The sequence below is a fragment of the Crocodylus siamensis genome, chromosome 7 (genome assembly GCF_052110815.1).
Source record: "Crocodylus siamensis isolate JL-2025a chromosome 7, ASM5211081v1, whole genome shotgun sequence".
NCBI classification, from domain to species: domain Eukaryota; kingdom Metazoa; phylum Chordata; order Crocodylia; family Crocodylidae; genus Crocodylus; species Crocodylus siamensis.
In genome coordinates this window covers 38,409,438-38,425,569 of record NC_143401.1, presented here as the reverse complement: position 1 = coordinate 38,425,569, position 16,132 = coordinate 38,409,438, and the positions used below count along the sequence as shown (strand labels likewise).

The following is a 16,132-nucleotide window of genomic DNA, read 5'->3' as shown; positions in this document are numbered from 1 at the left end:
TAATGAATAATGGAACCAGACTAAATTAAATCATGGGGAAATTCAAAAGACATCACAAGTTGAAATCAGGCCAGTATTACTGGAGGCACTCTTCCAAAAAAAAAGTCACAGAATCTTTAATAAACATAAATAATAATCCAGAAGCTCTTCTTTCAGTAGTGCAGGTTCTATGACTTCAAATGATTTGGGTTATACTGCTAAACTAGTTATAAACAGTTTCAGGTGAACTGGATTGACACAAAGTTTGCTCTGTCTACCATGCCAAGTCAAACCCTGTTTTACATACGTTAGTCTAAACAGACTAAAAATAAGTGACATATATTGATGAGAGCCAGCTGCTATGTACCGCTCCAACAATGCAAAGCAGCCAGCCGAAAGCCTAACTTAACTGTCTGATTAAACTGGATTTGCAACACCAATGCAATATAAAAGCAGCTGCAGCATTTGGGTGAACTGGACCTATCATTTCAGTACAGTCTATAGAGTATAAAAAAAAAAAATTCCTTAATTACTAAAGGGGTCTTGTAATTTGGCACCTAAGATTGAACCAAAGTGTAAATGAGGCTAGAATACTTTTTTAGCAATCTGTTGGCATGGATGGTTTAATACTGACTCAGAGGTACAGATGTGACTTACTGAACTGTCTGTTCCACTTTTGCTGAACTTTAATATCTTTACCTACCTGACCAGGCAAAACCCTTTCATATCTTAAAAGATCTGACAAACTCACAGGTGGGAATTATGTGATATAACCTTAAATTCAACTAGGATCAATGATAAAATCTGTTGTTCATTTCATTCAGCAAAAATGGAGAAGAAAGATATCTACAATTATAAAATGAACTTTAACAAAGTTTGAGAAAGAGACAGGAGCTTGTTTATGAGATTAACATTTCACTGTCTCTGCATCTGTTTAGCACAGTATAAATGGCATTTTGTGTGATGATTTCTTGGAATCAAAAATGAAATAAAAATGCAGAAAGAGAAATTTAAGCATTTAGAGAGGCTTTAATGCATCTTCTGTGATTGCCTATTATGCTCTAATTCTGGGTACACCACCAGGATCTTTGTTCATTTGTTCCAGTATCTTTGTTCCTTGCTTCCCATGTCTTTGTTCATCAAAAAATGGGCTGGACTAGCAGTGTATGATTTGAAGAAAAGGAGAATGTGACCTTTAGAAAGTAACTAGGAATAGATGCTAAATACTTTGATATTTTTCAAATATAATATCATTGTTTCAGTGTAGGGTTTTTTTTACATGCCCAATGACATAAGAACGTAAGAAGTGCCATTTACTCAGTCAGACCATAGGGCCCCTGATGCCATCCCAATTTATATATGTGATTAACAGGTCAATCAAACCTTAAAATAGTAACCCAGCCACAAGGTCAAGTCAATTTAAGGCATGATAATACACTAAATAAGCCACATAGTTGCTCCACATATAATGGAGCAACTTATTTTTACCATGCTTTAAACTGAACATGTGGCTGGTTGGGGCTGGCTCCTGCCAAATCCTGTCAGGATCCAGAATGGGGTAGACTGAGGTCCAGGACACAGCTATCCCTTATCCAGTTGGACTAGGAGCTTGTACCTGACCCCTGGAGGCAGATGGGGTGCATGGTGAGCCTGACACCCTGATCTTTGGCTCACTGTGCCTCAGACCTTTAAAAACCACCTGTGAAACTAGCCTGCACTCTCAGTTTTCTGACTTCCCAGCACCTGGGCACCTCAGGATCAAGGAGCCTCTCTCAAATCCCAAGGTCCCATGCTTTAAGGGTGTCAGAAAATGGGGAGAGACTCCCTAACCCTTGGGTCCCTGTGTTCTGGGACCTGTATTAACCATGTGTGACATATAGTCCCCATATACCACGAACTGTAAAATCTGCATGTGCCACTTAACTTGATGGCAAAGATGATGTTTACTCATCTCGGGGCACAGGGACTCAAGGACTGGGCCGTGGCACCTTGATCCCAGCGTACCCATGCTCTAGGACAAAGAAAACCCTGTATGCCATCACCTGACATTTTGACAATCCACCAACTTTCAGCTTGGAACAGGGACCAAACTGTGGCTGGTTCCATATCTATGGGTAGTTCCTGGCCCTCAGGGGCAATGCCAGCCTCTTCCCAGTGAGTGGGCTGAGGTGGGCCAGACAGAAAATTGGGGGTCTGTGCTACACATCTTCTGGACATGGGCCCCATGGGCCAGGCTGGGCTGAGGGCAGGAGTGGGGTGGGCTCAGCTGTGCAGGGAAGGCAGCAGCAACCTAGGAGAGAGGCGGAGAGCTTGGAAAGGGGTGGCGCTGGGAGGGGTGGCTACAGGAGGCCTACCACAAATTTTGGGATGGCTATATCCCACCCAAACCCTGCTTAGCACCAACTCTGCCTGCCCAAACTAAAAATCAGCTGACTGTCATCACTCAGGTTTCAACTTGCTGGTGCAGGGGGAGCCCAGGATTGTGATTCCAGGGCTCCCCCTGCACTGGCAAATAAGATGTGAATTGAATCTAATCCCTGGTCCTAAAACTGCATATTTTGCCATGCACATGTGGCATGGCAGGAGGTGCAATTGTTGGGATTACAGATTAGATTCCATCACACTTTAAAATGAATCTCCGTGAGGAGCTTAGGTGGCAGAATACGGATGCTGAGGAGAAGAGGCACGTCCAAAATCTTTCATTTCCCTCTCCTCTCTCATTGCAGTTTCCAGCTTTCAAAGGCTTAGGAAGATCCAAATAAGGGACTGTACCCCTATCTACCATGGTCAATACCTGCTGATGGACCCTTTTTTCCAAGAATTTCTCCAATCCTCTTTTGAACTCGGCATGATCCTCCAGCTGATCTTGTGGCAATGAGTTCTGTAAATTAATTGAATTCTGGGTAAAAAAGAACTTTCCTCTTGTTAGTTTTAAACCTACAACCTAGTAGTTTCAGTTCTAGAATTGAGATAAATGGTGAATAATTAATCCCTATTTACTTTCTTTACATCATGTAGCAGTTTTAGACCTCTTTCAGGTCCCTGCCTCAAGTGTCTTCTTCCTAAACTGAAACATTTTAGCTTATTCAGACTCTCCTAATATGGAAGTGTCTCTATAGCCCTGATTATCCTTGTTGCCTTTCAGTGTAGCTTTTGTAGTTCTTCTATATCATTTTTGACGTTTGGAGACCAAAGCTGAACATAGTATAGTAGGCATGGATGCACCATAGATTTATAGACGGGCACAATGATACTTATTTTGTTTACAATTCCCTTTCTAAATACTTCATGCTCATGGGATTGCGCCTAATTTACATGTAACTTGATTCATAAATCACTGATTATGATACTTTATGGACACTTCAAATCTTCAGTTTATAGTGCATGCATATTAGGGATGTGTGAAGCTTCAGGTACTGATTTGATTTGGAGGAGATTTGGCTCAACTCGGTGGCCAAATCTCTAAATCCAAATCAAATCAGGGGACCAATAAAAAGGTCCAAATCAATTAGAAGCCCTCTTAATCGATTTGGAAAAAATTCAGAGAGCTTCAATGATTCAGGCAGTCCCTGCCTGATACAGTTGGGAGCTGGAGACAGACTCAGAGCTGGAGGAGAGGGGAGGGGACCATGGGGGACCCCTGCCAGGCCCCATCCCATGCCTGCTCCCCCAGCTTCCCCTGACCCCTTCCCACTCCCCCAACATGGCTGCCTCACCCGCCCTATCTCCCCGTGCTTTAAAAAAAAGCCCCAACTCACTAGGTGCTTCCCAGTGGAAGGGGTGGCAATCCCCACTGACCCCCCCACTGCACCCCACTGTATGGGAAGCTCTGTCACGAGCTCTCTGAGCCCCCCCCCTACTCTCCCACCTCCCCCAGGGCTGCCTCACCCACCCCAGCTCCAGCTCTTTAAAGAAAAAAAAGAAAAAAACCCACACTCACCAGATACTGCAGCGGCTCTGGGGGGTTCATGGAAGAGCACCCACATGGTGTGGGGCAGTGTGGGGTAGCAAGGATCATCCCCTGCTGGGCAGGAACTGGTGTGTCCAGGGTTTTGAGGTTTTTTTTTACTTAAAGGGCTGAAGCTGGGATAGGCAGGGCAGCCATAGGGGGCAGGGCCTGGGACAGCAGGGGAAAGGTCAGGGGGGGCGTGCAGAGCCCCCCACACAGCAGTGGGGCAGTCAGGGGAAGCGAGGATCACATCTCCACCCAGCAGCACCTGGTGAGTTGGGGCTTTTGTTTTCAAAGAGCCAGGAGCTAGGGCAGGCAGGGTAGTCATGCCGGGGCTGAGAGAGTGGGTGGTGGATGGGCCTGTGTGATTTGGAGACTCAGCAGCAGCCAAGTCTCTGAATAAGAATCAGGGACAGTCATTTGATCATCAGATCAAATCACTGTCCCCCGAATCAGCCAAATCTGAATCCGAAGTGAATACTAGCTGCTTTGCACAGGCCTAATGCATACATGGTGCATGGTGTAGCTTCTGGAACAGTATGGAGATTATTTGTAGTTCATTTTTATTCTTAATAGATTATACTGGACAGTTTAAAATCACTCAAGAACTAATGGAAATTCCTATTCCTTCTTGGCCCTATCAACAAGAGATATAAAGTAATATTGGAAATAATATTAATAATATTTTTTTTCATCATTACATTTCACGTATTTTACAAATAAGATAAGTCGTATTATCATTGTAAAGGTGGTAACAGCAGTACCCAGGTCTGATCACCCTGTAATTTACCAGACTGTTGAGTGCTGAATTTGGAAAGTTTACTTACATTTTGTAGCTGGACTCTGTTTTGGGCCAAGGTCTCTGATTTTGCCATCATACTGGAAGCATTTAAGCTGTAGGTTTTCCCATTCTGTGTTTCTTTCAGCTGTTCCTGAATTTGTTTTGTTTGTTTTCTGCAGGTACAAATAAAATTCAGATGGGAATTTGTTTGATTTCTCTATTTCAATAACTGATATTCTCATATTCATGCTTCCCTGTTGCTACAGCCTCACAGTTTCTAGTCAGTGATGATACACATGATAGGTAATTATACACAGACATCTCCTAGTGGTTTTGAAAACCAAGTCAATCTGGCAGCTGATCTAACACTATCTACTATTTCAATGCAGCAGTTATCATCTAGTGAAATTTAAAACGTGGAAGAAGAGAATTTCTTATTTTAAATAATTTCCTTTTTTTGATTATTTCAGTATTAAACTAGGTATTAGCATTGTAGTATTTTTGTAAGGAATTATCCATTAAGTATTTAACAACAGTTCTCAAATGGCTCTGGATACTTGAGAACTTTTTTTTATTCGTAGTGGAGATTTTTGGACATGATACCACTGTTATTATCTATTTGTTATAAAAACTGCTAAAGGATCTTTGAATTGTATTTGCAAAGTATTAAAGAAATGAGGATTGGTTTACAGTCTTTAATAATCAAGCTGCTTCTTTGGACAGACAAAATCTTTGGCTATGACCTCAAGTGTCAACAACAGGTTCATAACCAATTTATGTTATTGGAAGTGAACCAATGGTTTGTGCCAGAGATGGGAGAATCATTAGGTGAGTTAACACCCACACATTTTAATACTGCATTTCTCTTTCTAGTGCATTATTGTACTGTCATTCTAAGTTCTAAATTTCAGTACATCACTGAGGATGGGATGCATTTTAAAGGTTTATTTTTTCTTCTGAATACAGATATGGATCAGCTGGACAACAACTGGTAGATGAATACAATGTTTGGCCTTTCACTCTGTGATTCTTCATTTAGTCTTGATAATCAAGATAGTATGTGACTCTCCCTTAAGCCGGTGCTGCTGCATTAAACCAGTGGGGCTGAACTTTTGTGGTAGGAGTGCCACAAATTAGTCTTACACCCTTCTAAGGAATTTGACAACCAAGTCAATCTGGCAGCTGATCTAATACTGTCTAATATTTCTAAACCCTTAGTGCCACTCCAATTCCTTTCCTTTGCCCAATCTACTGCTCTTCTTTCTGTTCCTTGCCTGGTCTGATGCTTTGCTTTCAGTTTTCTGCACTGTGCTTCCTGCCATCTGCTGCTATGATTTCTGCTGCTTGCTGTATCTGCCACTGGGCTACACATTCCCTTCCTGCTGGGTGATCTGCTGTGTTCTGTTCACAAAAACTGCTCATACAATCATGATTTACACTATTAAGAAATAAATCCATAAAAATAGTTATATTTCCTTTTCTGGTTACAGAAGTGAGCTTGTGGAGCTGCAACAGCATTCCAAGTGTGTCCCTAATAAAGGCCACATACACATGGAAAGGTTCCAGGACACAAAATTCCTATTGGTAAAACTCACCCTTACATGATCTACAGCTTTGATTATGAGACTAATCTTGGAAAGTGATAAGGTAAGTTAAGGTGCCAGAATGCTTTATTCTAGTGCTGAATGCTTTACAATGCAAGCGTCTCTCAGAGGAACTAAGGGCACCTACATGCCTGCCCAACCCCTACTCCAACACCTGCTTATTAGCAGGCGTTGGAGCAGACTCTATTAATTGAATATAAGTAGCATGCTCCAGCAGCCTCAGTGTCACGTGTATTCAGCCTCAGAGTCAGGTGTAAAAAGCACCCCTCCTGCCCTTTTGAAATATGTAAAAAAACACACCTCCTACCCTTTTGAAGTGCAGGTGCAGGGAGCTGCTGTAATTGAAGTGCCTCCCCCTAACTCCAGAGCATATGTAAAGATGCCCTAAGGGTGCACTTTGTGCATTCAAGCCCAATAAGACTAATGGAGTCCAAGAGTCTCAACAATCAACAATATAAAGACATCAAAAGTCTTATCACTGATCTACTCATTGCTGACCTGACCAAAAGCCCAATAACATCAATGGGATTCTTTTCACTAATTTCAGTAGGTTTTGAAATTGGATGAGGTTGGATGAAAGGAAGGAGGATAGACAACTCTCCTCACAGATCAAAGCAGAAAATGGAAGGAAGAATAAGTCACTGCAATGTGAAAGGAAAGAGGGGAGAAGAAAATCAGGTGTAGAAAGAAATAGTTAAAATATAGAGTTGATTGAAAAATAGGATGTATTATTTATTAAAATAGAGAAAGATATTTTCATCTTTTTCTGTTGAAATTTAAATTTGTTTTAAAAAATCAGAATTTTTCCAGGCCTAAATAATAAACTGGAATTAAAGAAGCAGACTAAAGAATGTGGGGGAAAATACCTGGGAAATGGAGCTATGATTAGAATGGTCCTGCATTTCAGATAGCAATCAGGAATTCAAACAATCTTGTATGAATTTGAAAAGGAAAAATTGTGCCATTAGGCTGTGTGAAGTATGTAAATGCATTGCTTACCAATCCATAATCAAATCAAGATTCAGATATATCATCAAATATATTTAGGAAATACTTAAGATTCAAAAGAGTTGAAAGTAAAATATGAAATGAAGAAATGTGAATATTTCATAAAATTTATCTGATATAAAATTCTGCTTTGTGTTCACTCTATGTACAACAGAAAAATAAGGATCAGCATATGTTTAACCCATAGAACAGAAGCAAGATGAAAAATGTTTGTGAACAGGCATGTAAAACCCTGACTATCCATTTTATCTTCCGACTTAAGCAAATGTATTCTCAGGCCCTTCAGTCTCTACTGACCTGCAGTTTTAAACCATCATTCAGCACAGCACCTAAGCACAAACTGAAATAATAATAGTAATAAAAATCTCACTCAGGTTTAAGATCCAGCTTAATGCAAGCAAGTATTCTTCATATGTTTTGCACAGGCATGTTGCTTTCCTAGCCTACAATTTTTTTTTAATTTTTGGATAGTTGAAAATGTCTTAGAAATGTTAATGAAGTAAAAATATGGGGCAAATGGATGTGATCAACTGAAATTTTTTTTAGATAATTTTGAAACATATATATATATATTCACTTTATACATTTTGCTATAAATGTACTTAACTATTAAAACCCAAAGACATTTCAAACCAAAAAACCTGCAACTGTTTAATTTTTTAAAATACCAAAATGAATTGTTTCAAATATTTCAAACTTTAAAAAATAAAATTTAAATGGAAAAGTCAAACAAACTCTTCTGAACAGTTAATTTTTTCAAAATTTTCTGATAAACAGATGTCTTGCTGAAAAATTTCTGACCATCTCTAGGTTTAGCAGTTTACAGGCCATGCTTGGAAATAGTTTATTGACTTGTTAGACTATATAACTATCATCTGGACATTTGTTAAAATAACTGTGATCTATTAATTTTTTTATAAACTATTTATAAATAGAATTTCAATACAAACCATGACCTAAATTATGACAGCCAAACAAAAGGATCTAATATTTAACTCTTCTCTTCTGTTTTATGTATACACAACTTGTTTACTAAGTTTAAATTCCACCTAAAGTATATGCTTTAAACATAAAAGCTGGAAAAAGTTGGGCTTATGAAGTTATTATTTAAGTCACATGCCATTTAAAATATTTATTTTAAACTTGAATTTGTATAATGAATGGGTCTCATGCATTCTATTTTATAGATGTTCTGCTGGCAGACAAAATAAGCTATTATTAGCTTCTGTTCTTCAGCAAGAAATTCAAATTCAAATCACCAGTGTCAATAAACATTGAAGTCATAAAGAATAGTGGCCCAGTTTCTCATTGCAGCATTGCCCCTCTGTTTTAAACTCTTAAAACACTTTTATAACAACCCCCAAATGAATACCTGCAAGGTTATATAGTAAACAAAAATCCTATACTTCCTTTGATGGTATATTAAAAAGGAAAATTGAAAATGAATGGAGAAATATGCAGTAACATTAGGTTCCAGAATTAAGCTAGGTAAATTGGGCTTGCTTTGTTAACAAAATATTGTTTTTAGCAGGACTGTCTTCTTCAGAGATTCCTTGAATTTTATGGGCATTTTAATTTTTGTATATGCCATCTATAATTATTATATGTGGAACTTGGGCTCTGCATGTGTGGCAGGGCAGAACAAGGGAGACATGTGAAATGCTTCCTGGAGCACCTCTTCTATGATTAGGAACTAGACGTTCTAAGGAACGTACTTGGGTTATCATTTAGTAAGGTGAACTCTTAACAACAGTACAGTGTCATGCAGCAAGAATGGATATAAAGAGTTTTAAAAATCCAGGTGCTGGCAGAAGGTCACAGTTCAGACAGTCCTATTAGTTATAATGGTGGTATAACTTGTACAATTTGTACTGGTAGTGGTGTGTATCATTTCCACTGATAGGCAAATCTCACTAACGAGGAAGGATTTGGATAACACTCTGCTCTGGACTGCAAAATGTGTTGGGTGGCATCTAGCTTTTCCACTTGCCACCCTCCGAACATTTCAAAATACCTATCACTGCCTATCTTCTTCAGGCTGTGGCAGACCTATTCTACTACCTGTTTTTGAGGCCACAAGTTTATGAGGTTATGAGGTTTATGACCTTCAGTAACTATCCTGAACAGTAATCAGAGAGGGTGCTCATGGCCAAAGCTTTCCTAGAAGGAAGCAGAAGGCTAGTTGGGAAATTCAATTTCTGACATAGTCTGGCAGTACTAGTCGGATGGGTCCACAGTTAGGATATCAGGGAAGGTGTACTGGTTGGTACTTTTGGTTCCTGTGTGTGGCATATCAGGCCTCTAACAGTATGAAGGATTCATTTCAATACTGAATTCCAACTTGCTCTGGGCATGGAGGATGAATTCAGTTCCATTCACATTGTTAGTGACAGTACTGTATGATCGCCCGAGTATTTTCTAAGCTATACCTCTCAGATCTGGCACAGGGAACTGTTCTGTCTCAATCTCAGCTTCCTGCTTTCTCCTGAATTCTTAGCAGACTCATGATGCAATTCACTAATCTATGAGCAAACTATATGAAATATTACTCTCCCCATGAGCTGTGATAGGTTGAAGTGATGTCTCCACTTACCACTACCTTCCCACAGTAGAATAACCAGGGACATGATAGATAACAAGTTTTGGAAGAGAGAGAGATAATGTTCCTCTTATTGTGTTCCTTGGTTGTAGTATTTCTTTCTACTTTTTAATTTATTTTTCTCAGCATCTACCACATTTTCTCACACAAAACACAGACTTTCCCCCCAAAAATCAGCACAGACTTCACCCCCAAAATAGGGGGGAAGCTGATTTTCTGCACAGGATAGAATGCATCCTGGTTAGATTCCTGCTTCACACTGAAGCAGATGTTGCATTATTATTCAGAGAGCTAAGGCCATCAATTGACTTAATTTTTCATTGTTTTTCAATCAAAAGTATTAACAATAGTCTCTCCATTTAATGGTCTTGAAGTCTCTCCATTTAATGGTCTTGAAGTTCCACTAATCAGGCTAACCTTTGTTAGGTCAATTTTTTTGTCTTCTAGCTATTTCTGGTTTACTTCTCCTATTTCACAGGCTCTTTAGCATTTTCCAGAGTCATAGATCTACTAATGAAGACCTGTCTTTAGGAGAAGCTAGGGGTTCAGATTTAGTTCAGCAAGAAAGTGGGGAGAGGCTGAATCATCTGAAGATTGGGCTCTATCAGGCTGTCTCATAGCCCCTTCTCTATGAAGCCATAACCCTGAAAAATATATATGTATATATTTATTCTGCCTTATTATTATATTTTGAGATGTCTTGTATGCAAGAGAATATGGTATTCTATAATCCACTTTACTTACCTCCTACCTTGGGGTGGGGAGGGGAGAAAAGGGTGAGGAGAGACCAAAACAGAGAGAAAAAAACTTGCTCTTTGTTCCTTTGCAAATTTGAGATACAAAACTTTGCTTTTAGATGAGGTAAGGTTGCACCTATTCTGGGAAATAAATTCTAAAAGAAGGTCTTATACAGAAAAATGGTATATTTTCTCCCACCCTGTGCTTCTGGTCTGCATCTAAATAAGACTTTTGGCTCGTGAAATATTTTGCAAAAGGAAAGGTAGTAAATCAGGGTGAATGTATTTGGAAAACTGTGAAAACAAAGCCTTCACTCAAAACACAAATCAAAATTTTCATTAAGGTTTAAAAAACCTCTGATAACTTATCCTAAATAGTATTTTTCTTTTCTTTTCCATATAATACCTCTGCACTTCCTAATTGAAGCTGACAATAGAAATGCTGCAACATCACAAAGGAGGTATTTTTCATGATTTTTCCACCATTTTGCAAACACAAGAGGTTTGGATAAGCACCCAAGCTTTGGGATACTTGTCCAATACAAGCCTCTAAAACTTCTGAATTTCAGCCACTGTAAAGAATCAAATCCAACTAACATTGAATCTGGCGTGAATTTAGTCACTGACTTCAGTGGGAGGAGGGTTGGGGCAACATATAGGACATTTATTTATAAGGTTGTACTAACATGTATCACATCTAATTATCTACATGGCATTTTCAGCTTTGAGGTATTTCTAACTGAAATAACACAAATGACTTAAAAGATAATGAGCAGTAGAAAGGACAGGGAAACATAAAAAATGAAAAGAGAATACTGCTGCTTGAAAAGCTTTTTCTTTCAAATCACACACAATTAAGAGGCTGTTGTCATGTTTCCTGTTTGTTTCAGGGTTATTTTGTTATTTAACAAGATCAGTCATTTACAAACTATTAACAGTCAGTTCCTAGTAATCTGTGTAACACTTTCTGGTGGCTACCTTTGTGTTGCTAGCTCTTTCCCTTTTTCTCATCATACATAAACAAAAGAGTATTTAGGGGAGATGAAATGAAGTGCAAAGGTGACACAGCATGATTAACCTTTTATTTTCCAAAGGAAAAAAAAAACACATTTACTGCCTTGAATTTACATTGGTGTAACTGAGGTCAGAGTCAGACAATAAATATCATAATACTGGGAGGCTTAAGTGACTAAATTCAAGGAAGAGAAATTGATAACACAAGGGAAACAGGGATTTTTTTCACTAGTAGGAGAAACATATTTCACTAGTAGAGAACATATTATATTTTAAAGTCTTTTATTGCAGAGTCCGATATATGGACTGAGGAAAATCAGACATACAGATACCTGCTGTTTGAATATTTCTCCAGCGAGATTACCAAATTTTATAGTGGTGGAGAAACTGACGAGGTGAAAAGCCATAAAATAGGAAAGAAATTAAAACACACTAAACAAATATTCTTACTTTGTTTTGAAGTAGAATGCTGCACAGAACATGCCCACTATGACTATGCCAAAGACGATACAGGAAATAGACAGCACCTGCCGTTGGTATACCTCTTCACTCTCTGTGGACAGTAAAGTTGAGAATTATGAGTATTGAGAATTTGTGAAAACTTGTTTTCAAATTGTTATATTTTCACTGAAGATTGACACATATAAGCAGTTTTGGAGGTTTAGCTTAGCTAAGCATTCAATGGCTTGAATACTCATCTAAACCTCAGGACTATAAATCAGTCTGGAAAATTCACAATAACATGATTTCTTTAAAATGGCTTTAATAGACTCTATAAGATAATTGAGAAGACTGATGATGGATCAACAAATATTATATATTTGGCTTAAGTGGCACCAAGCTTTTCAGTTGGTATCAGATTCTACATGATACCAGTTTCTAGACCAGCTTCTAAGGCTAGGGACAGAGGACATTTTTACATGTGCACTGGGGGGAGGAGGGTGCTTTAATTAGAGATGCTTTAATTAAAGTATCTCAGCGTCTCATGAATCAGCATTCCTGCACTTCAAAATGGTGGCAGGCGTGCTTTAATTGAAAGTGTTTTTAAATTACAGTGCATCAAATCAGCCTCCCAGCATGTCTACAGGCACCAAAAATTACACATAAACCAGTATAAGTTTGGAAACTGGCCTAAACCTGTAATGAAACAGAAGTTGAATACACATAGACTGGTTTCCAAATGCCAGAATCTGGTTTAAGATACACCTGGATAGATATAGTATCAGGCTGAATCACTTTAAGTTAGGCAGCTCTATCAAACTTCTGAGATCTGCTCCTGATTCAAGTTACCTCACAGTCCCCTGGCATCCCAGGATGCTATGTAGCCTCCAGCTGACCACTCCCCCCAAAGGGAGAGCAGGCTAGCCTCTGCCTGGGCTCCTCTGCTCCTGCTAAACTGGGTTAGCCCCACCCCACTGGATGTCAAAGAGCTGAGGCAGCAAGGCCTCTGCTCCCCAGCCTGTATCCTGCCTATACCTGTCTCCTCCTCAGGCAGTGTAGAGGGGCAGGTGGGGAAAAGAGCCCCCTCCCCAGCCCCTGCACTAGGGCACCTTAGGGTATTCCTTATCCCTCCCTGCCCATGTGGCTGCACTGGCTACTTTGCCCCACAGCCTGAGAGTCTCTGATCTGCAGCAGGGAGGGGGAAGGAGTCTCAATCCTGGTGTTACCCCCCTACCCCCCACAAGCCAGGTATCTGCTCATGTTGGGGGAGCTCCACACCTCAGAGGGTTTTCCCTACCCTGGGCCAAGCTCCCCCTGAGACCTAGTCTGCCCAGCCATGGGGACCCCATAGCAAGAGTGATTCTCTTCCCCATGCAGCTGGGCCAGCTTCTCAGCTCTGAGGAAGGAGTCCCCTGTCCTGATGCGGCCCTCCTGAGCCAGGCATCTGTGCTCAACAATGGCCGGAAGGCGTGCTTGAGTGCCCCCTGTCTTTTGGTATGGGCCAGTGTAGACATCTGCCTGCCTTTCCCAACTGAACAGTGAATGTGAATTCTGGTAATTATTGTTCCAATCTATGTGTAACACTGACACATACACTGGGTTGTGTATTGTTGTGTGTGTGTGTGTGTTTTGATATGGGCAAGATGGTTCCTGTTGTTCTGGCCATGTGCTCTGCACATGACAAGTTGGGGCCTGTAAATGGGGAAAATATGTAAAACCCTCTGGCTTAATTGGCCAGAGGAAGCAAAGGATGCTTCAGGCAGATTGTTTTGAATAAAGACTGAAATGTGTTCCTCCTGAATTGGACAGGTTTTGGGTGATGTCATACCAGACATATAACAATGAGTCACTAGGGCTTTTTCTTTCCTGGGGATGATGACAGCTGCACAGCTACATTAGGAGCCAGAAAACCTGCTCCCAGGAGGTTGGGGGAATATCCCTCTCTCCCTTTCCCCTGGGGAGGCAAGCAAACACTATTTAAAGGAAAAGACTTAGGTAGAGGGAAAGGAAGTTTGTTTGGGAGTTTGAGACTCCTATTTTCTCCCTCTTTCTTTTCCTTTTTTTTTCTTAGGTGGGTTAACACACACTGAAGGTTTTAATCACTGGAACAAAGTACCCAGGAATGGGCCCTGGCAGTTACTGGCTACAGGGGCCTGGACTGCTCTGCTTTGTAATTGTATCATCTCAGCATGGGGTATAGCTGAGACCCAGTGTCCAGGCTGCAGCCATAGGCATGGGGCTTTGTTTGCTGTTTCTGTAGCTATGGTGTTTCACCCTAGCTGGATGGCTGAACGCCAGCTATATGTTCAGGCCTTAGTGTAGTATAGGGCTGGCCAGATTTGCTGGCCAGTTCAGGCCCAGTAAGGTAGGCCTAAACTCTCTTTTGAAGTTTTCTTTGTGCAGTTTCTGCCCTGCAGACCTGGAATTGGGATGAGGAATTTAGGGGTGTGGCATGTAGTCTGGAAGCACAGTTAACCCCATAAGGCCACCACATGGAAGTGGGAATCACCCTACAGCATCACAGGGAGCAATGAGGGGTCCCTTGCAATGCAGAAGGACCCCTTCTCTCTAAGAGCTTCCCATGGCCTAGAGAACCCAAGGAGCAGCTGAAAGGACTCTCCAATAAACTCTATCCATCTAGCCCATTGCTAAAGGGCAGGTATAAGGGTACAAGACCCGAAAATTCCTTTTGGGTAAGACCCAAGTCTCAGACTGCCCGGGCATGGGTGAAGCCTCCCCAAGAGGGTGCAATCTATGAACTATGCCTTGTAATTAGTAGTGTTTTAAATTGTATTTAGTGTTTTCTTTGCCTTTGTTTCTGTAATAAATGTATCCTCTGTATTTACACTAGTTGCAAGGAGGGGGTTTTGTTTATGTGGGACATCCTAGTAACTGGGTGTTTCCCAGGTGGTATAGGAAGAGGTTCAAGCCAAGGTAAATATATATTTAGACCCCAAAATTGAACCCAGCCCTTGCTGCTGCTGACTGATGCCCGGCAGAAGGGATATATATGCAACTTAAGAAACCTGCAAAGACTAGATCAAGTCTACCTCCACATTTTGTCTGTCTGTACTTAACCTAAATGATTCTAGATTATACCAGTAGGAAGGAAGAGGAAAGATATTGGGCCTAATGCATTGCCAGCACTGAGCAAAGTTTGCTAAATTCACATGCTAGTGGATTTCAAGTATTTATTTTTTTCCTTACCAGAAAAGAATTATTTTCATTTTGACTAGCCAGTGTTGTTGTCTCTTACTCTCATATCATCCCTAGAGCCATGATGACAAACAATATGAAATGCTGTGGGATTTACAGTGTATCAATAGATTTGCATAGGATCCAAAGCCCCTGTTCTATTACCAAACACAGGACACTACTATTATAATATTACCTATTTTTTACAATATTTTTTTGACAAGCGTCATAGTATTTCAGTTCATTTGAAAGCAGGAAGAGAATGAAAATAAAAAGTGTGAAAATCAGAAAAAAGACAATACATGTCAATAAATGAAGCCAATTGATATATAATTAAAGTTAATACAAAGTTTTTCCAGAATTTTTTAAATATAAGATTTCATTTTTTAAAGTTTCTACTATTCAAATGACAAGATTTGAAGCATCTTGGTTGATTTTGAGGGTCCTTAACACAGGGGCACAAAGCTACAGAAAAATGGTATGGTAATATTTAGATGCCAAGGGATAATATTGTGTGGGTTCAGGAAATATTAAAAAAGAAGTGATATAAGTAAATTAAGGAGATTTGTTAAGACTTTGAATGAAAAGGTACATGTTATTAAGAGTGAACATTTCAAATAATGATTTGTTTTATACAGTGCCCTTTCCAAAATTCACCTTGTAGAACATTTTCACAAAACGATGCCACTTGATTTGGAATGACAAAAAGTATTCATAATGAAAGTTGTTCCTATTTCTCAAGTTTTCAGACTTGACCAGTCTATTGAACTTCTGATCCAGATCCCCTCCCAAAACAAGTTAGATCACAGTCCCCCAGAATCTCAG

General features: G+C 40.0%; 1 protein-coding gene across 1 annotated transcript in view; it reads right to left on the bottom strand.

The window, feature by feature from the left end:
- Window positions 1-16,132, bottom strand: part of NRG3 (neuregulin 3) — a 1,079,313-nt gene that overhangs the window by 44,999 nt on the left and 1,018,182 nt on the right. Inside the window, exons 4-5 of the mRNA XM_090058267.1 lie at window positions 12,122-12,224; window positions 4,756-4,882 (exon numbers count right to left, since the gene is read on the bottom strand). Coding sequence (XP_089914393.1) covers window positions 4,756-4,882; window positions 12,122-12,224 — 230 coding nt within the window. The remainder of the gene's footprint in view (window positions 1-4,755; window positions 4,883-12,121; window positions 12,225-16,132) is intronic.